Source organism: Ursus maritimus, unplaced genomic scaffold (assembly GCF_017311325.1).
Source record: "Ursus maritimus isolate PB19 unplaced genomic scaffold, ASM1731132v1 scaffold_6, whole genome shotgun sequence".
Lineage (NCBI taxonomy): Eukaryota > Metazoa > Chordata > Mammalia > Carnivora > Ursidae > Ursus > Ursus maritimus.
Genome location: NW_024426774.1, coordinates 72,685,342 through 72,712,025, shown reverse-complemented (window position 1 = coordinate 72,712,025; position 26,684 = coordinate 72,685,342). Strand labels below are relative to the sequence as shown.

At 36.5% G+C, this 26,684-nt stretch overlaps 1 protein-coding gene across 2 annotated transcripts in view; it reads left to right on the top strand.

The window, feature by feature from the left end:
- Positions 1–17,326, top strand: part of PPM1B (protein phosphatase, Mg2+/Mn2+ dependent 1B) — a 72,344-nt gene extending 55,018 nt beyond the window's left edge. Inside the window, exons 3-6 of one of the 2 annotated variants that reach the window (XM_040623519.1) lie at positions 753–870; positions 3,705–3,816; positions 4,194–4,251; positions 15,530–17,326. In XM_040623519.1, coding sequence (XP_040479453.1) covers positions 753–870; positions 3,705–3,816; positions 4,194–4,251; positions 15,530–15,559 — 318 coding nt within the window. In that variant the 3' untranslated portion in view covers positions 15,560–17,326. Of the gene's footprint in view, positions 1–752; positions 871–3,704; positions 3,817–4,193; positions 4,252–13,608; positions 14,680–15,529 lie in introns of those variants that run through there. The other variant, XM_040623518.1, reaches the window with a different exon arrangement.
- Positions 17,327–26,684: the final 9,358 nt, after the last annotated feature.

Sequence of the window (26,684 nt, the reverse complement as noted above, 5' to 3'; positions counted from 1 at the left end):
AGGGTAATAGTGCTACTTTAAAAAATATAGATGGTTTGTCTACGGTAGTGTGATTACCAAGGCAGCAGTAAAATTTGTCCCGAAGTTAGCGGTTTTGGCTCCCCTCTGCAGACCGACACTAATTGTGATTCTGTATAACAATCTCATGTTTTTTCTCCAAAAGTTATTATATCTGACTGTCTCAGCCGTTCAGTTACCTTCCGTTGTTCGCTGCTTTATCCTCAGAACAGTTTACAATCTGTTTTCTTCTCTGCTTGTAATTGTTCAGTATAGTGTCTTGGGTCTCCTAATGATCAGTAATTTTCAGCTGTGTCAAATTCAGTAGAGTTGCTAGCGTTGCTCTGATGCAGGTTAATTAGCTAGGTGAAAATGGCACACTCGTTTGGGAACATGTGTTTTTGGGCGTAAGCCACTTTGGAACTATGCAGTTTGAGTGGGAAACAGTTTAGAAGATGTAATACATACAAAGATACCTTCATTTCTTAGGTTGTAGAGTGCTGGTGGGTAAGAATAGGTACATGGAAATAAAAGTCATAAAATAATTACAGATCTACCCATATCTAGAGATCTTGTTTCTTCAGGGAATGCTTCAAATAGTTCTTTGGAATGGAAATGAATGTGTTGAATGTGTACATTTTGGTGATTCAAATAAACTCTAATTGCTTAGTGTAATTAACTGTTTTGAATTAAATAATAGAAAGTTGCTGGACTATGGAAATACAATTCTTTCTTTTTCTTTCTTTAAAATACAGGGAAGTCGAGATAACATGAGTATTGTACTAGTTTGCTTTTCAAATGCTCCCAAGGTCTCAGATGAAGCAGTGAGGAAAGATTCAGAGCTGGATAAGCACTTGGAATCACGGGTTGAAGGTAAGTAAGAAAGGTGATTTTTTTTTTTTTTTTCATTTAGAAGGAAAGGAAAAATATTCTCTCTTGTTTATCAAGTAATTCTTTTAGAATTAGGAGAAACAATTAAGTATTTCAAAACAAGGCCTTAAAAAACAAGCATCTGTCTGCCTGAGATTTAATATCACATCTTGGACCAATGTGTGGGAATTTATTGGCAGGGAGAAGACAAGTATGTCTATTATACCACCAAAGAGAAACATTTGAAAATAGTCTGTTAAAGCGTGCCATTTTATTTCCCCTTTCCCTGATTATGCTTTTAGTAGTTGAAGAGTCCATTGAAATTTGCTTCGGGGCTTATCATGAACATCAAGTGCTGTAATTCCTCCCAAGTTAATCACAGGAATTCATTATATCATATGTTTTTATCTTACTGATAAGAGTCGGTGTTGATGTTGTGAAAGAGTATTGACTTTATAGTTGACCCTTGACCAGCGTGGGGGTTGGGGGTGCAAACACACTCACTATCCCCACCTTCCCCTCCCATTCTCCCCCTCAGTTAAAAATGTGCGTGTATAAGTTTGACTCCCCCAAAACTTAACTACAGTAGTCTGCTATTGACCGGAAGGCTTGAACAGTCAGTTAACACATATTTTGTATGTTCTATGATATGCTGTATTTTTACAATAAAGTAAACCAGGGAAGAGAAAATGTTACTAAGAAAATCATAAAGAGAAAATATATTTACGATAGTGTACTGTATCAGAAAAAAAGCCACATACAAGTGGACCCACACAGTTGAAACCTAAGTCATTCAAGGATCAACTGTACTTATTTAACTTTTTATTTTGCAGTAAGTTTAAACTTTAAAGTTGAAAAAATATAGAGAGCTTCCGTGTACAATGTAGTACCTTTTACCTAGATTCCCCATTTGCTTACATTATAATTCATTTGACTCTGTCTGCTTTTTATAACATACACAGTCGTTCTTTTCTCTCTCTCTCTCTGTCTGTCTCTCTCTCCCTCATTGTGGCAATGTCTGCAGACATATTTGGTGTCATAACTGAGAGGGTGTCACTAGCCTGTAGTGAGTAGAAGCCAGGGATGTTGCTTAACATTTTGTAGTACACAAGACAGCCTCCACCAAAAAAAAAGGGGGGGGGCTGGTCCAAAAAGTCAGTAATGCAAAGGCTGAGAAGTCCTGTACTATAGAGATACAAGTCTAAGGCAGAAAAATGACAGTCCTGCCTTCAAGAAGCTTGCAGTCTGTGCTACAGTAAACATCGTCTGCAGTGGAAGTATGTAGCGGCACACCGACTTCGGGCTTGGGGTGGAGAAGAACTTGAGAAAGTGACATATGAAGTTGAAACCTGAAGGACGAATATGAGTGAACTCTACAAAATGGGTTGGTTGGAATGGCGGAGAAAGTGTTTCAGATCAAAGGAAAAGCACATGTGAAGATCTAGAAGTAGGACAAGGCTTCTCTGCATAGAGCCTTTGGAGATAGGGGAGTCGGGCAGCGTTGAATGGGAGCGGTGAGGTTATGGTGACGGCGAGGGGCCTCGGGAGGCATGGTGGCTGCCGAGGACACTGCTTTTTTGTTGTTTTAAAGTGGCACCCTCTGATTTTTGAGGAGTTTATGTCTTAATACTGGCCAAATAATCATGCTCTAAAGATGCGTTTTCCATAAATGGTAAATATAGATGGAGCATGTAAATGTTTTATTTTGTTCTAAGCCTTAGCAAGTTCTGTGATTTATTTTTCTTTTTTCTTTTCTTTTTTTTAAAAGATTATATTTATTTGGGGAGGGGCAGGAGCAGGGGGGAAGGGCAGAGGGAAAGGGAGAAGCAGGCTTCCCGCAGAGCAGGGAGCCCGACTTGGGGCTGGATCCTGGGACCCTGGGCTGGATCCTAGGACCCTGGGATCATGATCTGAATTGAAGGCAGATGCTTAACTGACTGAGCCACCCAGGAGCCCCTCCTTTTTTATTTTAAATTGTTGTGTAACATAACGACTTCGGGATCAAAAATCTTATAAAATAGCATGGATGGACCTAGGAAGTATTATGCTAAGTGAAATAAGGCAGTGTTTCACTTCCATGTGGAATCGAAACAACAAAGCAGAAACAGACTAATAGGTGTGGAAAACAAACGAGTGGTTGCCAGAGGAAGGACAGGCAGACTAGGTGAGGAGAAATAAGAGGTGCAAACTTCCAGTTATCAAAGAGGTCACAGGGCTGAAAAGTCCAGCATAGAGAATACAGTCAGTAACATTGTACTAATGTCTTATGGTGACTACACTTACTGTGTCAAATCACTATGTTGTACACCTGAAACTAGTATTGTATGTCAACTATTCTTCAGTTAAAGATAAATAACCTTATAAAACAATTCCTAATATTTGTCCTTCTTACAATCCTTATTCACCTATCACTTTTTTTGTAATTATAACTTTTGTATTATTCTTGTATAAAATTAGATCAAAGTGTTTTTCCACGTAGCTGTCTTGTGTTCACAGGGGTCATTTTTAGTGATTATAAACCATTTCACTCAGTGACTATACCAAAATTTTCTTAACTGTCCCTGTATTGTTGGACATTTCATTTCTTGCAGTTTTTGCTTTTATGTATGCAGATAACTTTTTATATTACTTTTATTCCTTGTGTGATAGATAATGTTTGTTTTTTTTTTTACATTTTAAAATTGGTACTACAGAAACTAATAATACACTGTATGTTAACTAACTTGAATTTAAATTAAATAAATAAAATTGGTACTACCAAATAGTTCCCCCTGTTTCACTCTCTCTGAATCCTGAGCTAACACGTTAATTTAGGAATTCTTTTTAAAAACCTGCAGAAATTATGGAGAAGTCCGGTGAGGAAGGAATGCCTGATCTTGCCCATGTCATGCGCATCTTGTCTGCAGAAAATATCCCAAATTTGCCTCCTGGGGGAGGTCTTGCTGGCAAGTAAGTAGAACAAAAAGAACTAATTTTGAGTTCATTTATAATTAGTAATTAAGTAATTTTGGGGAAGAAGTATATCAGTTATCTAAAGATGAGATGGGTTGATGGTTCTTACACTATACAAGACCTTTAAAATTTCATCCAAAGGGTTTTTTTTTTAAAGGGAATTATTTGTCATGTGCTTTGGAAGTGAAGGTCCTTCTTTCCTTTGTAAGTGAGAACAAATGGCTTGTGCTGAATCAAATTCTAAGTGAAATGTAGAAACTTGGCAAGTATTTAGTGTGGCAGTTAATTTTTGAGCATATTCAAGATGAAGTATTATTTTAAATAGAAGCTGAATTGTATGTAATTTAATAAAACTAAAGCATAATTTTTTTTAGGCGCAATGTTATTGAAGCTGTTTATAGTAGGCTGAATCCACATAGAGAAAGTGATGGGGTAAGTTTTCTTTTACTTCTTAAGCATTTAAAATAATTTTATAATGTCAATATTAGATATAATATATTCACATAATGAAATCTATAAATTATTATTACGTTTCATGTTAAGTAGTCAGTTTAAGGAAATGTCTAGAATTGGAGGTAGAGATACAGTTCTGTTTTGTAGATAAGCTTGTTGTCACTTAATGGGCATCAAGTACCTTTTTGTTGGGCTGTACTTATTTCTTCCCTGTATGTCTGCCTTTCCTTCTCCTCCTCCTCCCTGACATCTTAATTTTGAGGTGAAGAACATGCTTTTAAATATCTCACTTTCTCCTTCAGCAGGCTGCTATCATCACTAGAACTTAGTGATAGAGAAATGAGCTATTATTTTAAAGACTGACTTTCAGTGCCCCTTTGTGCCCAGTTAAATACCTGAAGATAATTTCTTTCTTGACCTTAACATTGCCACTGCAGGTATTTTGTGTTGAACTGAGATAACCATTTTTATTGTACCCTGCTGTGCTTCATCAGAGCAAAGCTCTATCCCTTTACCTTCCTTAGAAATACTGATGAGCTGTCAGCTGGACCTCTGTAGTGTTTTTATCTTAGCACTAGTACCAGGAGACAAAGCAGTGCCTTCTTTTTTTATTTTTTAATTGCCCTACCTTTCAGAGTCAGTAATTCGATTAAGTATTTTCTTGTAGGGTTTTCAAGTTTTTGGACGTCTAAAAATGAATAACTTAATGTTTAGCATATATGCTTGAAATATTTAAGGGAGCCAAAGTTAGTAATGAAACTCGTTGAGAAGAGATAGACTCACCCTCCAAATCTCCAGCTCCTCGGGGCAGGTCTTGAGAGAGACTCCGCCACTGGTAGAAATGATGTATCCTCTTAGTTGAGCCGTTTTGCAGGATTCATTTTTGCACAGCAATATCCTATCATTTCTTTTTTCTTAGCAATAAAAGTATCCTTGCAAAAAGAAAAATTTTACAATTAATACATTTTAGTGAGTTGAAAGCTGCTACTGTATATTGCTAATAACAGGTTTTATATCTTGGTCTAGAGTAGTGCTTCTGCGTCTTTCTTTTGTGTCCGGTCCCTCGAAGTATTAAGACTTGTATCTAAAGCTTTAAAAATTCATTTAAAAATAAAGATACAGCATGTGATACATTTAGAGAGAACCCTAAATCAGGCAAACGAGGACAGAGTGTTGACACAACTGAAAAGCCCGTGGTAATTGGGTGTTGGAGTGAAGAGAGACTGGTCTCTTCAGCTAGATCCTAGGTTCCACACAGCATCCAGCATCATGGGTAGAGGAAATAAGCCCTCAGAAGGTAGTTATTGAGTCATTAGTAACCATTTAAGTGCTCGTGTTTCCTCATGTGCTTGAAAATGTACTCCTGGTGTGTAATCTTGAAAAATTTATCTCACTACGCTTTGCCGAATCTCTTCAAGGTTCCCCAAGAAAGTTGGCTGCTCTTACAGCAGATACAATTTTAAAGAAATGTTTCATACCCCTAAATTAATGTTTAGGTTAATGTTTTAAACTTTTTTCAAAGATAGAAAATACTTATTACACATAGTAGCTCTTTAAGCAGTGAATAAATAAACAACAGAGCCATGAAACTGAAGAGACATGCTCAGGATAAAAAGTGGCCTTGAATAGGATTATTATAGGACTCTGTAAGTTAAGGTGATGCATACTTAATTACCTTTATACATAAGCTTTCTAGTAAGTCAGCAGATCAAACACGGACAAGCTACCACGTGGTGAATTGATGTAGGGAGGAGACTTTACAGAACATCAGGCCTGGTCCCATCCCTACGCTCAGTGCAGCTTGCTATGTGGAGATAGAAAGAAATGATAAAATACAGAATGTGATGAATTGCCATGTAAATTGTACAGTGATTGCTGGGAAAGTCAGATTTTCAGAGAAAAGAGGAGATTTGAGGGGCGCCTGGGTGGCACAGCGGTTAAGCGTCTGCCTTTGGCTCAGGGCGTGATCCCGGCGTTATGGGATCGAGCCCCACATCAGGCTCCTCCGCTGTGAGCCTGCTTCTTCCTCTCCCACTCCCCCTGCTTGTGTTCCCTCTCTCGCTGGCTGTCTCTACCTCTGTCGAATAAATAAATAAAATCTTTAAAAAAAAAAAGATTTGAAAAATGATTAGAATGACAGAAATGCAAGGAGGAGGAGGATAGTTCCAGTGTATGGGAGAGGCAAGAACAAAGTGTGAGCTATCTTTAAAGAAAGGACCTAGTTTTGACTAGAGCAGAGAACTGCTGTGGTGAGAAATAAGAATTGAGGATGCCAGAAGTCTTTTTGGAGAGACTGGAGAGGTCTTTTGAACTTTATATTTTACAGTGAGGAGCCACCATATGTTTGCCGCAGAAGAATGGTAGACTCAAAGAGTATCTGTGGTATTTATATCTGTTAGAAACATGTGCAGTGTTAGCTTAAAGAGATGCTGGCAGTCAGCTCGTGAAATCATGGCAGAGATCAGATGATAAGTGTAAACTCATTATTAGATATATGGATTGCAGAAACTTCCCTATTTACCGTATAACTTTTGCAGCCCAGAATCCTATGTGGGGAAATATTACTCTACCCTTTCAGAATAATCACGACCTTAGGAAAATGTTGAACCAGGGGCGCCTGGGTGGCTCAGCCGTTAAGCGTCTGCCTTCGGCTCAGGTCATGATCCCAGAGTCCTGGGATCGAGCCCCGCATCAGGCTCCCTGATTGGTGGGAAGCCTGCTTCTCCCTCTCACACTCCCCCTGCTTGTGTTCCCTCTCTTGCTGTCTCTCTCTCTCTGTCAAATAAATAAATAAAATCTTTAAAAAAAAAAAAAAAAGAAAAGAAAAAGTTGAACCAGAGTAGAAGCAGAAATATACTAAATGTACATTAGCAGAAATGTACTAAAAAACACAAGAAGCAGAAAAAAATGAAGTAATTCTAGGAATTAAATTCTTAGCTCTTAACTTGAACTACTGTAGCAGTGGAGTAGGTACAGACGTGTTCCGTAACTGTTCTCAGCTTAGATCCGTGCCGCGTAGACGGTGTGGCCAGGAAGGACAGTGGCAGGAGCTGACAGTTAGGGTTTTTTTAATAACAAAAATAAAATTTTGTACAGATATTAAAAAAAAAAAAAGAATGCTAGTCAGAGTTAATCAGAGATGTATTTAGATTCCTTTATATCAGAGATAGACTTACCCTGCTGTGAATGCCTATAGGTAATACCATTAGAAATAGGGATTTATTTATTTTTCTTACATTAAAAGAAAATCTTTTGGATAACGAATTTCAAAAAGCCAAGTGGAATGTAAGCCAGAATTTGTTTTTATAATATTCCTTTTTTTTTTTTTTAATTTTAGAGTGAAAGAGCAAGAGTGCATGGAGGGCGGGGTGGGCAAAGGGAGAGGAAAAGAGGGAGAGAGAGAGAGAGAGAGAGAGAGAGAGAGAATCCCAAGCAGCCTGTAAGCTCAGCTTGGGATCTAACATGGGGCTCGATCCCACAGCCCTGAGATCATGACCTGAGCTAAAGTCAAGATGCTTAACCAACTGAGTCACCCAGGTGCCCCTATAAGTCAGAAGTTAAAACATTTAAAATATATTCAGAAAGCTCATATTTAGGAGAGTTTTCTGAAGTTGTTTACTAAATTTGTTTTATCAACATTTTGTAATATGTTCAGACTTCTTAATGCAAGCAATATTGACATTTTCCCAACTGTTAAAATCTTTGGAAAAGAGTCTAGCAGGGACTCTCGGGTGGTTTGTGAATCCCCAGAAAGTTTTTGAAAATGTGTTCGTGGACATACACAGTTTTTCATGAGAAGTATAGTATGTGTGTGGTTTTCATCACTTCCTCAAAGGAGTCTGTGACCTCAAGAGAATAATCACCTACAGGAGACCAGAAAAAATAAAACTGCGTTTTGCTCTAAGCTGCTCTTACAGGGCGGGGCTCTGAGATCACGGCCCTTTACTTCTACTAATGCTAGGTTGGGGGCGCCTGGTTGGCTCAGTCCGTAGAGCATGCAGCTCTTGATCTTGGGGTTGTGAGTTCAAGCCCCATGTTGGGTGTAGAGATTACCAAAAAAAACCAAAAAAACAAAAACAAACCAACAAAACTATTTCATTGATTTAGATTCTGATTTAAAAGATACCACTAATCAAATAGCCATATGTGTTGCTGATTTTCCACGCGTAAAGGGAGGACTTGAAGTTACCAGCTGTTGTGTGTGTGTGTGTGTGTGTGTGTGTGTGTGTATATAAAAGTCATAGGTGATGTCCTCAACACCCTTCTTTTTATAGGTAAGACTAAGCGTCAGTGAGAGGAAGTAGTTTGCCTAGGTTGCAAAGCTAAACAAATCATACAGCCAGAATTTGAATCTAAGTCAGGGCAACTCTGAAAACTGTTCTCTTTACACCTTTCTTTGTTGCCTCTCTAAGTTATTTAGAGATTACATATATGTCTGTACCCCACTTCTCTCTCTTATCCACAAAAAATCACTTCCTATTCTTTTGTGAATCTCTTTAATAGTCTTAAGATATTCTGGTTTTGATGAGGAATATTTTATAAAGTTTTTGAAATGAAGCAGCCAAGTCCCATTTTTTTTCAGTTTTTTTATTTAAATAGTACACATTTTTATCCTAATCCAAAATCTTTTTAAGGGATTTGGATTTTTAAGAAGGGAGGAAAGACAGGACAAAAGCCCAAAAGAGTCTCCATATTCTATTTTCACATTAAGTTTTATATATACAGTCTTTTTATTTTGATAATTTCAAATAGATCAGTTATAAACATAGCTGCTTTTACATTTTTATATTACAGTTTCAGGACTATGTGAATACTAGGTGTTTTTTTTTTTTTTTGTAAATTGTTTCTTTACTTTTTTACTTGTCAAAGCATTTTTATAGAGAAGATCTATACTGTTTGAAAATACACTGAACTTGGTCTATTTTTAAGGATGGTATGACATACCACTTCTCTTAGCTTGTGTGGTCTCGACCATCTAAATGACTCTTGAAAATTATTTCAAATTCATTAAATTTTATATGATCCTAGCAAATAACAGCTAATTAGAATCTTCCTTGGTCATTGTTAATTGTATCTCATGAATGCCTATTTGAGGATTTTCAGTTCTAAAAATTACTTTTAGCTGACAAGCAGAAGCTAGGACTCCACCAAAAACACTGTAAATATTTATATTAGCATTCTTTACTATTTTCTCCATTGTTTTAGCTAATCACTTGAAGCATTTTGCTTATGGCAACTACATTAAAAATGCAAATAAATACTAGCTAAATTTTATCTTTTAAATGTGCTAAATTTATTTTCCCCTTCTGTTTGCTGTCTGATTTATCTATATTCCTATGTCTTATTTGGGATAAGGCCGTATTTTCATGAGAGATTTGATTCTTTTAAACTGTGTTTGTCTAGAAGACAGTGAAACTTTGAAAATTGAAACAGGGAAAAAGTTCTATGTTCTCATCTCCATAATTGCCTGTTTATTTTGCAGAATAATTTTAACCATCCCATCTACTATGATTTTTTTGTCCTTTAATTTCATTAGTCTTTCTATGTCAAGGAAATACATTGTAGATTTGAATATGAAATAATTTGTGGTCCACCTCAATAATTGTAAGCACTATTTCTTTAGTAAGTGTCTATTTATATGGCGCACTTACTACGTTACTTACCATAATGTATTCAAAAGAACATTCAGAGGGACATAGATGTTAATTACATCTGTATAGAAATCCGAGCTGTGTCACTTACTACTAGTATTGTCACCCTGACAACTTCAATCTCTCTGAGGCTATAAATTTCTTCACTTACAAAAATTAGGGTTGTGGTACCTATTATGTAGGGTACCTGTGAGGATTAAATGAGATCATGTCCATAAAGTTCTAAGCACAAACATTAATTTTCCTTCCGTAGGGGGTAGGGAGGATACAGAAAGGAATGTGAAATTCTGTTTACCTTAAAGAGTTTACACAGTCTAGTTGAAAAGACTTACGAACAGTTGCAAGGTGGAATTAATTGCTATAATAGATGTGTAAACATGATGTGTATATAGGAGTCCAGGTAAAAAAAAAAAGTGCAGCTGAACAGTAGGTTCCTTTTCTGATATTAATGAAAATCCATAAGAGAGTTGTGGAACAGTATTTTGAAGAGTCAAATGAAATGGCTGGGAAAGAGGTCTCACCCATACATCTTTTATCCAGCACAATGGGAAAATGTAATTGGCTTTGAGATAAAATGACTTTTAAATGTGGTCATTAGGTTAAGTTCTTTTCAGTTCAGTGGCTTTGTGATGCCAGCCAATCGTAAATTCATCCTGATTTGATTTACAGGTTTGGTTTTAATATATTTTTTTTAAAGCGAGTACTCCTCCCCATCTCCCACTACTACAGAATTCGCAGAAACAGATGCTTACTGTAATAATAGGTGTCAGATGGAGAGTGAGAGGTACTTTATCTTGAAATTGAAATACAACCAAAATTGAAATACAACCAATATAACAACCTTTTTATCAATAAGTTCAAGGAAGTAGAGCCTATATTGGAGGTTCTGTATATCAGAATCACCTGTCAGGCTTTAAAAAACTCACCCCAACCCAGTGCATCTGAATATCATTTGATAGAAATTTTAATATCTTTAAATTTAAAGATTTTATTCATTTATTTATTTAGAGAGAGGGAGAGAGAGTGCGAGCAGGGGGAAGAGCAGAGGGAGAGGGACAAGCAGATTCCCTGTTCAGCACGGAACCTGACATGGGGCTCAGTCTCATGACCCTGAGATCATGACCTGAGCTGAAATCAAGAGTCAGACGCTCGACCAGCTGAGCAACTTGGGCGCCCCATTTGGTATCTACTTCATCTTAAAAGCTACACAGGCAATCCTGGTATGAAACCAGGGTTGATAATCACTTCAGAATTTGTTTCAATGTCCTAAAAGGTTTTTTTGTTTTTGTTTTTTCTAATAAAAAGGGGTTGTTGGTTTGAGTTTTTGAGGGCTCAGGGAGTGAGGTGGAGGAGTCTCTATGCCCTCTACTAAAAGTTGTTTGTGATATACCATCCAATAGAAAATTTCCGTTTGGAAAACCTGATTAAAGACAAATAAGGTTATGATTAGCAAGCATTCACCTTGTTGCTCCATCTTAACCTTTCCTGAATAGATTCAAATGAGAAACTTTATATGGGGAAACATGTTTATTTAGCACAGAAGGAAAGGTAAGGGAGAAAAAGTAAGGAAAATCTTAACAGAGGGTGCATTTTATTATGTTCTCATATGATAAATTTTGCAAATAAAAAAAAATGTTATTTGGGGCACCAGGCTGGCTTGGTCAGAAGAGCATGTGACTCTTGATCTCGGGGTCCTGAGTTTGAGCCCCACGTTGGGTGTAGAGATTACTTAAATAAAAAATTTAAAAGTTTTAAAAATTAAAAAAGTTATTTTACAGTTACTATACATGAGATAGAAAATTGGAGAACTCAAAGAAAATAAACATAACTTCACTATCCATTATCATTATTTGTATATTGCTGTATTTCCTTTTCCCAAAAGCATTTTACAGATAATATTTTAAAACCAGCGGATACATAGACATATATATACACATATACATACAGACATATAGTACGTACAGTGTCATCTCTTGCTTTTTGCCGTAAGGGCACTCCCCCCCAAAAAAACATTCAAGTGCTCTCATTTTTCTCATAAACATCGCCATGTATTATGTGGTTATATTTGTGTTACCTTTGTTTCTTTGTTGCAGAATTGTAGGGTAACAGTCCTCCAGAGATGGTTTGTGTCAGATCATCTATATCAGTAACCTCTTTTGAGTTTTATTTTCCCAAGATTTTATGGTGAAGACTTCCAAATAGCGAGAAAAATTGAAATGATCATAGTGAACGCCTATACACCTTCTGCCTAGATTCAACAATGTTAACATTTTACCATATTTGCTTTATCTCTCTTTGTGTGTGTGTGTGTATATACACTACTTTTTTTTTTTTCTTTTTTTCCACTGAACCTTTTGACAGAAAATTGCAGACATCATTTTGGCATATTTTGGCATGCCACTCTTAAAAATGAGGACATTTCGGGGCGCCTGGTTGGCTCAGTTGGAGCGTGCAACTTCTGATCTTGGGGTCATTGGCGTAGAGCTTACTTGAAAAAAAAAAATGAGGACATCTTTCTATATAGCCATAATACTATTATCATTCCAACAGAATTTAAAATTACCATCCAGTACAAGTCCAGATTTTCCCAGTTGTCTCTAGAATGACTGTGATAGTAGTTATTTTGAACGATGGTCTCAGCTTTTAAAAAGTTATCAGTCAAGCATATTAATGAAGTCTGTAATCAGGCCCCCACTTTTTTTCCTCTTGCCACTGAAAAAGATGACTCTGAGCCAGCTTTGAATAGGATGTCCTACATTCTGGATTGTATGATTGTTTTCTTGTGGTGTCCTTTTAACACGATCCTCTATTCCCTGTTTTCCTATAAATTGGGAATTCGCTTTATTAGGTTTATATTAAACATTTTTTGGCAAGAACATAGGACACGGTTTTGTACTTCTAACACATCTCATCAGGAGGCACACGGTGTAAGGTTGTCCTGCTTTTAGACTGCCAGCTTAACTGGGATCGGCTTCAGTGTTAGAGCTTGTTCTGCTAACGAGATAAGTAGCTGCTATTGCAGAAACCTGTCAGTTTTCCAAAACTTTATAAAATATAAAAGGCTTGAGTAGTTTCCTGTTCTTATTATCATGTTTAAAATAATTTATTTTGATCTAGAAATGTTTTTATTAAAATATGTAAGAACAAAGAAGAAAGTAAATTTTTACCCACAAAAGCATTAGAATTGCCCGAAAATCCAGTTTCAGTTTATATAGTTCTACATTTTGTACCTCCTCTCTTTACCTGTCATTTAGCAGCAGTGATGAAGAAACTAATGTTCTAATGGCCTGCTTTTCTGTCCTCTCCTATTGCTTTAAATACTAATCTCCTTTTGTACTAAATCATTCTAGCCAATTACTGTTTCCTCTGTTAAGCAAGTCAGTTTTAGGAAATGCTTGTGTTGCTGTTGAATTCTAATAGAGTAAATTTCAGAGGAAGCTTCAAATGCCAGTGTGAAATAAGGTGTAAACTAGTTCATGGTAATTTGCTAAAATTAACTTGATATTCCAAGTGGAAATTTTTATTGACACAAGTTAAGACTTGATACTTATTTAATGAAATGTTCTCATGCTTAGACTCTATTACTCGTGGTAGAGAAATGAGTGTTTTGCTGTGATGATGTTATGAAATACATGTGATATCCTAGTTTGTCTACTGACACTGGGGTCTTGAATCTTAAAAAAAGGCCTCCGAGGAAGCAGAGGAAAGTGGATCACAGGGAAAATTGGTGGAAGCACTCAGGCAAATGAGAATTAATCATAGGGGAAACTACCGACAACTTCTGGAGGAGATGCTGACTAGTTACAGGCTAGCTAAAGTAGAGGGAGAAGAAAGCCCTGCTGACCCAGCTGCCACAGCTACTTCTTCGAACAGTGATGCTGGAAGCCCAGTGACAATGCAGGCAAGCCATACTGAATCAAACAGTGATCTTGCTGAATTAGACAGCTATAATGAAGATGCAGGGACACAGAGGAGTGGTGAACAAATATGACTTGACTTTGTGCTGATATTTGTGTGATCTTTGATTTGCTGGTTTTTACTTAGGAGGTGTAATGTATGCATTTATAGAACCGTTTTGTTATTTGAATCTTGGTAAACTAGTTTTATGACATTCATATAGCCTTGTTTTTTAAGAAGGCCTTTGCATACACCTTTATCAGATAGTTTAAAATGGACTATTTATAGTACTTTGAATTTAACAAAATTATATGTCATTTCATATTGTATGCCAGAAATGAGGCTACTAGTTATTCAAATCAGTAGTTAACTTCCTACTAGATAAGATTAGAGATTACTTACTGATAAGCAAGATGACATTATATTGTGGAAAAACTTGTAAATGTAGACTTCTGCTGCTTCACAGTATTTTACATAATAGTACACTCATCGTTAGCGTTGTAATAAATTTGTGTTTTCTTTAGCAATTTTAGTTCTTCAAAGAATGGCAGATGCTGGCCTGTACTTTTTTTTTTCCCCCAAGGATGATAATTTGTGTGTTCTTTGACTTGTTTATATTTTACATCTCTGTAGTTTTATTTTTAGAAGTTCTGAGCTGTTGGATGTGTGGTTATTTTTCCTTTCTCTGTATTCTTTATTGAAACCTAATTTTTGAAAAACCTATGTATTATCGATACAGCTTTGGTTTGTATATTCTGTATAGCCTAACTACATACATCAAAATGTATGTCAACCAAGTGTTTAGAATGAAATTATAAGTGTTCAAGTCCAAATAAAGCATGTGCTGTGGAATAATCTATGCATGTTGTACTTATTTTTAAATTAAAAAAAAATTTAAACAACCAGGTTTGGTATATTGGAAAAATACTCAGTAGAAATTCATTTGTATTAATAGAAAATTAGAAAACTTTTGGCTTGGCTTTTGTCATTAACTAAAAGAAAACATTTTGAGAAGTCTTGCTTATTACTCAAATCCATTTTGTTTCTTATCCCCTTTTTGTGACACAAAATATTAATCTTTGGCCAGTATGGACACACATAGACATGTCAGGGAGTTGCCAAGATGAGCGTTTTAAAGATTGCAAGACTGGCCTCATTGCTAGAAGTATTCATCAGATATTAAGAAATGCAAGAATTTTACAGGTATTTTAAATAGTGGCAGATAGGAGTTTTGTTTTTGTTGAAGTAGGTTTTAAAGATACAGGGTGGCTATCAGTCACATGGGAAAATAGTTCTTAGAACAAATATTTTGTGACTGTAGAACATTAACTTCTCTTCTTCATGTTTATATTTATCATGTATCTAAAGTTGCTTACGGTGCCCTAAGTTGAAACTTTGGATCTTCAGATGTAGCTGATGTTTTGATCTATTTTTCCAATGCCAGAATATTTTTAAGTGGTTTGAGAAAGAGGAAGGCATTTGGTGGAGAGGGGAGGGAAAAAACCCCGCACCAGTTATCTGTCTGTATTAGATAGATCCATGTGTATGCACACAATATATACTACACACACCTCTCTGTAAAAGTGCCTTTTCAAACCAAGAAAGGAAGGTAATTTGTTCATCTAATTTTGTTTTCTTTTGAAATTCAATCCAACCTGGAAGTGGTGTAGGCAAATAATAATAATATTCTTCCTTTTCTCTTCCTGTAGGGTGCTGGAGATCTAGAAGACCCATGGTAGCCTTATAAACCTTCTAAAATGCTTTTGATTCTGAAAATTGGGGGAAAAAAACCTTTTAATCACAATTTTCTTCAATACAAGGGAAAAATATTCTTGTGGATTCCCAGCGTTTTGTGATATGAGCAGAAAATCATTAGCATTTCCCATCATTTGTTCATATTTGTGTCTTCTGATAATTGCCACTTGTAGCACTGCCTGTACTACAGTATTTTTTGCCAACCTCTGGCATACTGGTTACATCTGTACTGAACTTTGGGCCCTAGGAGCCAACGGAGTTATTTCACCACAAATAACAAACTCTGCCTGAGGTGCATGGGAATATAGTTAGCCGTACTCTGAAGATACATTATGTTTTTGTTTTTTTGGTTTTTTGGTTTTTGTTTTTTTTTTTTAGACAAGACACACAACATATAAGCATGTAAGAGTAAAGAATTGTATGGGATGTTCCTTTCTCAGTTCACCAAGTTGGAAGCCTTTTGCAGCTCTGTGGCTTGAAATTTCCTTTGAGCAATTTACTATAGGATATATATTTATTATTAATTGTTATTTAATTTTTTTCCCTAATTTTACCTGTATTACCAAACTGGGTTCTCCAATAATGTCCAAATTGTAACGTTGCCTGCTTTTCAAGATAAAGTGTATTTGGCAATAATATTATAAACCCTTACAAATTTTATGCATGTACCTACTACATCCTTCAACTCTCACTAGGAAATCTTTTGAAACCAAATGGATTAATTTATGGCTATTTATAATTTGCTTTGACATCTCACTGCTGCAAATTGTTTTAAATGATGAGATTTGCCTTTATAATGTAAATTGTGATTTTTGTTTTACATGTGGGTTTCTATAGTTTTAATTTTTCAGCTCTTAAGATACAAGTTTTGTGTGTAATTTGGTATAATTTTTAATTGTTTACGTTATTTTAAAAGCTCAGAATATCACATTGAAATGACTATAAATACATTTAAAATTATCTATTTTAGATCTAAGGAAATATTACAGAGATATTTTCATGGGTTCAGTAACCTTTCATTTTATAACATTGGGCACGGTACAGAGTGGCTGTCACATAAGGTACTTGAAGATTATTATTTTAATTCTATTTTTACAATAACCTTGAATTCTTGAGTTCTTTTTGAGTTTTGCATGTAGTAAATCCAATTACTGCTGAACATGAAGAGTAAAATATTTATCGAAAAGAAGCCGTTGGGGTAGGAGAAGCAACGAATGTATCCATTTGTACATGGTTTACCTGTTGTGGATGCTTTGTAAACATTTTCCTATATGTTTAAATTGTGTTTCAGCAGGATGTAATTGCCCTTGTGTGTAGTTAAAGTGAGTCATCATCTGGTCCTGTGTGAAATGGAATTCATGATATTTTCTGTAACATTTCCCTGAAGCTGTTTCCGGAGAGCCACACATTTGCATACAGACAGCCTTCCTGATCATTTGATTCATTGTGCACCTGATTTTTGGTCTAAAAGGAATTATTGCCACAGTATATTTTATTTATTCTTTAGATTTTAGCCTTGTAAGTTAAAGTGCTTTACATGATGATGTTAAAAGCTATCTGTCCCTTTACTGGGTTTGGGGGGTTGTAAAAAGATAGGGAATGAAGAATGCAAACTGGTTTATTGTTCAAACTGTCCACTCTGCTCCAGCCTTGTACCGATAGTACCTTTCCAGTATGATATTGTGGTGTTTCATACAATGCAGTGAACATAACCAACTTGTTACCTAAATAAAGAATTGATAAAAACAGTGTGACAGATGTACTATTTGGTATGATTTTTAAAAGTAAAAGTCCAGTTTTGAATGTAATTTTTAAACGTTTTACATAGTTGGAATATTTGTTGTGAAATTTTTCATGCAAAACCATGTAGGTGAATTGTAATTCCAAAGAGGAATTAACCAAACTGTACAGGACAATACTAATTAACCCCCTCTTCACTCCGAAACTTTTTTTTTTTTAATGCCGTTTCAAAAAACCTTTTTCAGGTGGTTTACTGGCCCTTGAAATACAAATAATGTGTGAATTAGCAAAAGAAAAACCTGAACTCAGTCTTTATTAATCTGAATTGTCTAGTCCAGCTGTTTTCAAATATTTTAGTCTTAGGACCCATTTATATTCTTTTTTCCATTTTTAAAGATTCAAGATCCCCAGGAACTTTTGCTTTTATGGGTTTTATTTTATTTATCACATTAGAAATTAAAGCCAAGAAATTTTATATATATTTTAATTCATTAAAAAATGAAACCATTGCCTGGTAACCTAAGTATAGCATTGTTTTATGAAAAATAGTTATTTTCCTAATTTAAAAAATCTAGTGTGAGTAGTAGCACTGGTTTTCGTTTCTCTAAACCCTTCAATGTTGGGCCGGATTCTCATATCTGATTGTGCGATGATTTTATTGCAATGTGGCACTTTGTTGGAAGTATACGAAGAAATCTGGCCTCACACGTATTTGAAAAAGAATATTTTAATAGCTTCAGGTAATTGTGACTGTTCTGCTTGATTCATGATCAAAACTTCGGAACCGGTAGCTTCTTGAAGGGTAGGTGCAGTGCGAGATCTGAAACTAGCAGTCCACTTTGTACTTACATTAAAACCCATTTGATCTGTCTTGTTGGGAGTTTTGAATGGATGTCCTCCTTTGGCATGATTTGGTAACTCATGCATTGATCTTTTGGAAAATACTTGTTCATTGAAGGTTGCGGTCCTTCAGAATATTGACGTGTTATTATGCAGTGTTTTAAAAGTTTTTTCTTAACGTAACTGATCTCCTCGGGAAAAATCTTGTAAGTATTGGGAAGCTGTCAAGCTCACGGCATTGGATACAGATTTTTCAAAATTCTAGTTTTCATTTGAAAGGTGAAATTTTGTCGCTGGCACCAAATACTGTCAGTTGTTGTCCTTGAATGACAGGCTTGCTTCCTTTATTTCCGAGAAAATGTCTGCTGACTCACCATAGTCTGTCAGTCATTCTTCCAAGTAGAAATGGTGCTGCACGAAAGTGGCTGCTTCCACACACAGCTCACTAGCCAGGCGACACTTTGGCGTGCTGTAGACCCAGGTACTTCCCGTGTTGTCTAGGATTTTAAAAAGATGCGCACTCAAGGCTAGAGGTGTGATAATTATTGCTTCCTCGAGGACACGGTCCACGGAAACTGGCTCCTCCCCCTTCCTTCTCTCTGGGCGCGGCGTGAAGATACAGTAGCAGCTAATGAGCTTGTTGTCTGTCTTGATTCCCACCAAGATACCTGCAGTTTTACCCCCCCTGTTTCTTTTGCACAGTCAGTGCAAGCGTCAACATGTGGAAAAAGACTAAGTATTAGGAAATAGTTAAGGAGATAGTTGTGGTTTCATAGACCTCCTGGGAAGGTTCCCTGGCACCCTCCAGACTTTCACGATTGCTGCCCTGTCCGTTGGACAGCTGCATAGTGTGTTCACATACTCCAGACATCACAGTGTCATAGTAAGGGAATCTTAACATTGTGAGCTCACAAAATTGAGCTGGGGGGAGATGGTGACTGTGGTCACCGGTTCTACTTAGCAAGATGAACAAGGTGGAATCTTTAATTTTGTATTTTGTCAAAATTCCTGTGATGGGCTTCAACTTGGGAAACTCCTGTTTTGAGGTTAAACTTAACAGTTTGGTTTTCATATTGCATATATTCAGATCACTTTAGTCTTTCAAGATGTCTTCAGTGACTGTAGATTTGTGTTACTTGAAATAAAATTGTTTTGCCACAATTGAGATGTCACATCGGGTTGGCCGGATAAAGATAGGACTTTTTTTTTTTTTTTTTTTTAATGACCATTAAATGGATCGGGGCTTTTATGTTGAAGTTTTTCTGTTAGGTTTTTCCATTTTCTGAACATTCAACAGAGTTGAGTAAAGTTGCCTTGGAGGCGTTTAAAAAAAAAAAGCACTGATAATTTCCGTCTCATGTTTCTTGCCCAATTATGAGGCATGGTAATTAAAATATTTACTTAAGACACTTATTACTTAAGCTTTTTGTTTTAAATGTGTCTAGTTAAAAGCGACTGCAACTCTGACTTCTCCTTAAGTCAGTTTTATTTTCAGATGTGGGGTTGGGGGGGTTCAGTTGGGTCTTGATGTCTTTTCGTAGTGCTTGGCAGGCTCTCCAGCCACCTAACTAGACACTGGGTCTTCATAAGAAACTGTAGCTAAATTTAAAACTAAGATGAAGTTTCCATACAATGAATCAGTCTTCCTGTGTGAAAAGAGATGGTGCTGTCCTCCCCTCTGAGGTCTTGTTTTGTTTTGTTTTTTCTCCTAGCCAGGCTTCAAAATGTCTTAAAGACCAGGGCAAATGGTGTCAGTTGAGGAGAGATGATTTTATAATACTAGCCCAACATTTGAGCCAGAAATTAGAGTCTCACTAGTTATATTCCAAACCAAACTACCTGAAATACTTGATGGAATGAGACCATGCGCTAATAAGTAAGTATTTTGATGTTATGAACGGCATTTTTGTTTTCAGACAACAAGTTGGTCATCAGAAAACAAATGTGTGTGTTTTCCGGATGTGGAAAGTATACGGTCAAACCAGAGCATCGATCTTTGTTGCTGGAGTTAAACAGAGTTTTTATTCGGCTTCAATCACAGAAATTAACCGCAACTTGCCCGTTGATTTTCTTTTGCTAGCCAAATCATACTTTCCTGTCTTGAATTTAGATCCCATTTTTCAGTGACTTCTCAAATTCACATTTCCTCTTCTAAATTGCCTTTGTGTTTTGAAGATAATCTGGTTTAACTAATAAGGGAAAGCATTTGATAAAGATTTTAGAACACATTTTGGTTTGGGTGGCTAAATAGTAAAGAGTCGCATATTGTGATTTTTTTTCTCATTAACACAATACACAGTGCAGAAAATGCATTGTATTTGTAAGGTAGTCAAATGCTAATGTAATAATCATTATGACCAGAATTTAAGCTATTTTAAAGCAATTCGCAGAGTTAACTTGCTTTTGCAAATAAATTCTTAGTGGGTCTTGTAATGATTTGTTGTGCATTGTTTTCTATGTTCAATTGCTTTAAGATTTTTTTTTTTCTATTCAGCTTTGGGAATTTTTCTGTAAGCTTTAATGAAAATGCTAAGCAGGTGTTTATTTTTGCCTGTAGTTTTGGCTTATGTATGTTACCTTGTGCTCTAGAAGTAAACCAGGGTAGCTACAAATACAGAATAATTCGGTTTCTTTTCAGGCTGTGACTAAATCAGTGCTAGCGCTCTCTTCTTGCTGGTTTTCCTGGCTTTGGTCTCTTCTCCCCCGCCCCTTATTTTGTTTTGGTTTTATTCTACCTGGCAAGCACTTCTATTAACTAAATATATCGTTGCCTGATCAAATGTAAGCGGTAGCTGTGTTCGAATTCAGGAATGAGGGGTACCTGATCTTGGTATGAGGGGGTTAGTTATCCTTCTGTCCCTTAATCCACAACTCCAGTGGGGCAAAACACCATACTTTCAAATACGGGCGGAATCAAAGTGTTGGGATTTTTTCCCCCTTGACTAATAACCGTAGTCTATAATGGCAATAGTGATTTCATTAGTAATTAAATCTGTACAACAAATGTGTTCTACGTTTGTCTCTTTTATTTTCTGTTTTCTATCATTATCTCCAGTATTTTATATATTATCTCATACTGTCTACCTCTAATGAAAATATGTGGGCATGTATTGAGGTGAAGAGGACCAGTACAAGCCGAGAGTTATTCCAGTGTAAGGGTCTGATACTTTGTTTCCCTCTCCTGAGTCATTTGTGCTTATTTTCACTTGTGCACTCATTGTGAAGAGGAGTTTCTGTTTCGTTTTTAAGTCCTGAAGTCATGAGGTGCAATTTATTTTGGCAAAATTCCACAGGGACATGATTTAGAGAATCGTGTTGATTTTCATGAGATTTTGCCTATGAGTAAACATCTAAGTCCATTGATACCATACAAAGCTTATTTTAAATATTTATATTTAGTATTTGCTATTGGAATTGGTCTTTGGTAAGACTGGCAATCATTATTACAGAACTTTGATGCTGTTGGAGTAACTGGATTTTATTAATCCTGGAATTACAGAAATAAACTAATAGTCTTAAGAATTTTCATGTAGTTCAAACTCCCTAAAATGTTTTTCAACCTCCGGAGCAGTTCTGCTTTTTTCTGTGTTACTTGTTGGGATTCCATCTAAGATTTGATTTGAGTAAAGGTTTTATGACTTTGAAAAGTTTAAAGATCACTAGGCTCAGTATTTATATGACGCGGCGAATGAAACTACAGTACACTCTTTTACAAGGAAGGAAACTCAGAAGAATGTTGGCTGAGCTATGAATGATATTTACAGGTTTTGATTTGTGATCTACCCCCAAAATTAAGATAGACTTATTTAGAAGGTGGGGAAGGGGAATGGAGTTGCAGCGAGAGTCAAATATCACCCACACCTCATTGCCGCTTCCCCAACACATCCACCGTTTGGTTGGTTTTGATTTTGGCCAGGGGTATTATGGGGAGGAAAGGATGTTATTCCCAGCCTTAGGTTTGAATTTATCTGTCCACATAATTACCTCTACATCCCTTCTTCTATAAAACAAGCTAATGGTTAAACAAAAACTGGTATTCCTTTGTATGACTGCACCACAATGTATCCATATCCCCATGAAGGATATTTAGATGATTTGTAACTCTTTACTAAAAAAACTGATGCAGTGGGCTTCCTGGCTTGTGTCCCTTGAGCACATATACTAGTGTTTTTCTAGTATTTGCCTAGAAACAAAATTACTAGGTTATTAGGTATGCATACCTTCAAGTTAATAATTACAAATGCATTATACTCGTTTCCGCTTCCACTAGAAATGTACAGAAATTCCTGTTTATCCATCTCCATTCTCAGTTAACGCTGATATTGTCAGACTTGAAATTTCCCAGTTATGTGACCATGAAATAGTTTGTTTTAATTTGCGTATCTGGTTACATGTGAGGCAAACCTCTTTCTATTTGTGTGGCCATTTGAATTTCCTCTGAAATGATTGCTCACGTCCTTTGCTCATTTTTTCTTTTTGGTTTGCCATTTTTTTCAGTTATTTGTAGTTTTTTTAGGTATAGTCTGGATACTAATCCTTTGTTTATATGTGTTGCAAAACCTAGTCTCATACACACACACACACACACACACACACGTGTATGGGGCCTTTTTTATTTGTCAGTCTCTGTGGTTTGTACTGTTGTCTTTCTTGTTCAAGGAATCCTCGCCATCTCCAGTTCATATATTCTTCCAGTAGTTCTAAATAAAGTCTTTCTCCTACCTCCCAAGTGCATAATGTATTAGGGTTTTAATCCATCTTCAATTTACTGTTTTTTACAGTACGGAGTCAGGGATCTAATTTTTTTGCATTCCGCTAGCGAATTGCGCCAGACCTGTCACACGCCAGTTTCCTATGAATGTGATCCATTTCTCATTTCTCCATTCCGATCTATTGTCTTTTCGTCTAACCCTGTGAAATATCACACCATTTTAGTTACTGTGGCCTCGTAAATGCTCCTACCTGGCAGATACGCATCACTTTCATTTTTCATAAACTTCATTCCTTTTAATAAAAATACAATGAATAATCCACACTCCGCCTCTTGGCAGTCTGCATCCATTTGGGCACCTCGTCTTGAAAATCATTCACCCTGCCTCTGAAAATGACCGTTCCTGTTGCGCATTTACGTGTGAAGCTAGTGTGGCCTCACGACGGTCACCGCCCCTTGCCTTCCCCTTTAAGGCCAGCTGGACCAGTGACCGAGCCCTGCCGGCTATGGTGGAGCCTGAAGCAAAGCGAAGCTTCAGCAGTAGCGATTCTGTCGTTTTTAAAATCTGGTATTTTGTTCCCCGTGGTTTTCACATTAGTTTTAATTCTTTTAAATATTGCATTTGTGGGTTTTTCTTGGTTACTGAGTTTTTGGCCCTGAGGCAAGGGTGTCCGTTTGCAGCACTTCAGACTCAGATGTAAGTGTGTGAATTTCTGGGCTGTTGCAGTGACTGTCTCTAGACCATTTTCCTGATTTTAGGCAGATGTTGACAAGGAGGAATAGCTCAGCCTGCTAGGCAGTACCCGTTAGTACAAAACAGTTTTTCCTGGGGTGCTTAGTGAAAATGCTGGAGAGGCGGGTTTTAAGACCATGTGCTCCAGCAGCAGCTAGGTGCTGTTGGCTTTTCCTTCTTAGGCAGTGAGCCCTCTTAATACTCTAAAAACAGAATGCGGAGGGAAACCGCAAGTTCTACGAGGGTGTCATTGGACAGCTTTAATCTCCAAAATTTATTCCAGCATGGACTTTTTCATATTTTCATTTCTTGTGATGGAGAAGCATCTTAGGTTAGTGGCATCTTACAGTTGCCGTTGGCGAAGTCCAGTTGCACCTGCTTGGTAATAGTGATTCATATTTCAGTTCTATGATTGCACTTTGCATATGGTTGGGACTACATGTATTTAGTCTAAGGCTGTTTAAAATGTCTTTAAAATGATTACATATGATTTAACATAGAAGCAAAGTTACTGTGGAAGCAAAACAGAAATAAGATTTGTAAAAAGTCTCTTAAAAACCTGTTACAGTGTATGTGGCTGGCTCAGTTGGTAGAGCGTATGACTCTTGATCTCAGGTTCTTGAGTCCAGCGGCACGTTGGGTGTAGAGCCTGCTTAAAAAAAAACCCAACTGTATTACAATAGGTATAAAATAATCCTAAGTGTTATTAAAGTATCATTTCAGGGCGCCTGGGTGGCTCAATCGGTTAAGTGTCTGCCTTCGGCTCAGGTTGTGATCTCAGGGTTCTGGGATCGAGCCCATGTCGGGCTCTCTGCTCAGTGGGGTGTCTGCTTCTCCCTTCCCTACCCCCCCCCCCGGTTGTGTGCACGCTCTCTCTCTCATTCACTCTCTCAAATAAAATCTTAAAGCATCATTTCATAGTTTCATTTTCTTTATTATGCATTAAAAAGTGGCACAGAAAATAATGGAATCTTCAGAGTTGAGGGATGAGGGAATATGATGTATAATTTGTAGGTAAATAATATGTTTAAAACATGCATGGGAATGATTTAGGACAGTGTTTATTCAGAAACATTGTAAAGTGTGAGATCTTTATTTCCATCCCTCAACCTTCCCTCCCCCCGCCCTCCAAAACAAATCAGAATGTTAATATTGGTTAAATGTGGGTGGTAGGAAAGGGTATCTTATATTCTCTCCTGTAATTTTCTGTATGAATTTTTATAAAGTTTTGAATTAAAAAAGTACAGAAACTGAGTGAATTTAGTGGTCCTGAATTGCCGTTTGGGAAGAGGGTACCAATTTATAATCCCAACAGTATACAAAAATGCCTGTGTCTTTTGCTTTCTCTCAAGTGTTGTGCATTGCCAAACTGGTAGGTAAAATACTGTTATTTATGATATTTTCTTGACTTAATTATTTGATTACCAGTGAGATTGAACACTTTTCCCTCACATTTTGGCTAATTTTACTTCCTTTTTTTAAATATTTTATTTATTTATTTGACAGAGATAGAGACAGCCAGCGAGAGAAGGAACACAAGCAGGGGGAGTGGGAGAGGAAGAAGCAGGCTCATAGCGGAGGAGCCTGATGTGGGGCTCGATCCCATAACGCCAGGATCACGCCTTGAGCCGAAGGCAGACGCTTAACCGCTGTGCCACCCAGGCGCCCCTAATTTTACTTCTTTTTATTAAAGCCTACTCAGTGTGTTGCCTATTTTCTGATAGAATTATCACATTGATTTGTGAGAGCTCTTTGTATATTTAGGTAATCAACCATTCTTTCAAATGTGCCATGAATAATTTAATTAGTTATTGTCTTTTTAAATAAGGTTATTGAGGGATGGGACTAAGGACAGAGCACATCTAACAATATGGAGATGACCTAATTCCTGAAAAACTGCAAACTCAATAACATGGGTTTTGTTTCTTTTTCCCCAAAAAATCTTACGCCATGATATTTTATTTTTGTGCTTTTATTTACACAGTAACTTTTTGTTTCTGTGCCAGTTTTTCCTACAGTCAGAATAAAGTCTTTCTGCTATGACTGGAGAGGCACAGGTGAGAGCTACAATGCTGTAATCCGAAGAGTATTGGATAGCTCTCTTTGGTCAAAAATATTTAAAAATAGCCCTTTTATCCTCTGTATGCCATTTGAAGTCAAATATAGTGGAGTTTATTTTTTGTTTTACTTTTTTGAAAAATTGAAGTAAAATTTACATACAGTAAACTGCAAGGATCTTAGGTGTTTAATTTGATGAGTTTTGAAAAGTGTCCCTTGGTTATTTATATTCAGAAGTTTTAGAATTTGGGGCACCCGGCTGGCTCAGTCAGAAGAGCATGTGACTCTTGATCTCGGGCCCCTGGGTTTGAGCCCCACGGGTGTAGATATTACTTAAATCAGTAAATAAACTTCAAAAGTTTTAGAATTTTATTATTTTCTTTAACAGTCTGAACCTTCAGTTGTATACATAGACAATCTTTTCTCATTCTGAGTAAGTATTTACATATATTTTCTTTTACAACTTTGTTGTTGTTATAAATACATAATACTAGTCAAACTTATTTTGGGATATTGCTCCATGGTATAAATCTGATGTAATATTTTCCATTATCCCCTTACACGGGCTAATACATAAGGCCATTCTTTTCTCATTTATTTGAAAATGCCCTTTTACTGTATATTCTTCTATATACTTGTATTTTTATGGGCATTCTATTTCATTGCTTTGTATTATGTCTCAGTATGTTATCTTAAGTATCGTAGTTTTATTATTTGTGTTATCTGGTAGAGAAAGTGCTCCCTCATTATTCTACATTAAGAAAAATTCAGTGTTTATCCTCCAGGTGAATTTTTGACTAATTTGGCCAAGATTTCCCTGCCAAATAAAAATCCTGTTGAGTAGTTACAGGCTTAGATTAATTGGGGGGCGGGGGAGATCGTTGATATCTTTAGCAGAGAAGAGCTCCATTCCAGGAAAATGCTGTCACTATTTATATGAGTGTTTTTATGCCCCCAGTAAGGTGTTATAGTTTCCTCGATATGCTTGACACATTTCTTCAGTTAATTCCTTATTATTTGATATTTC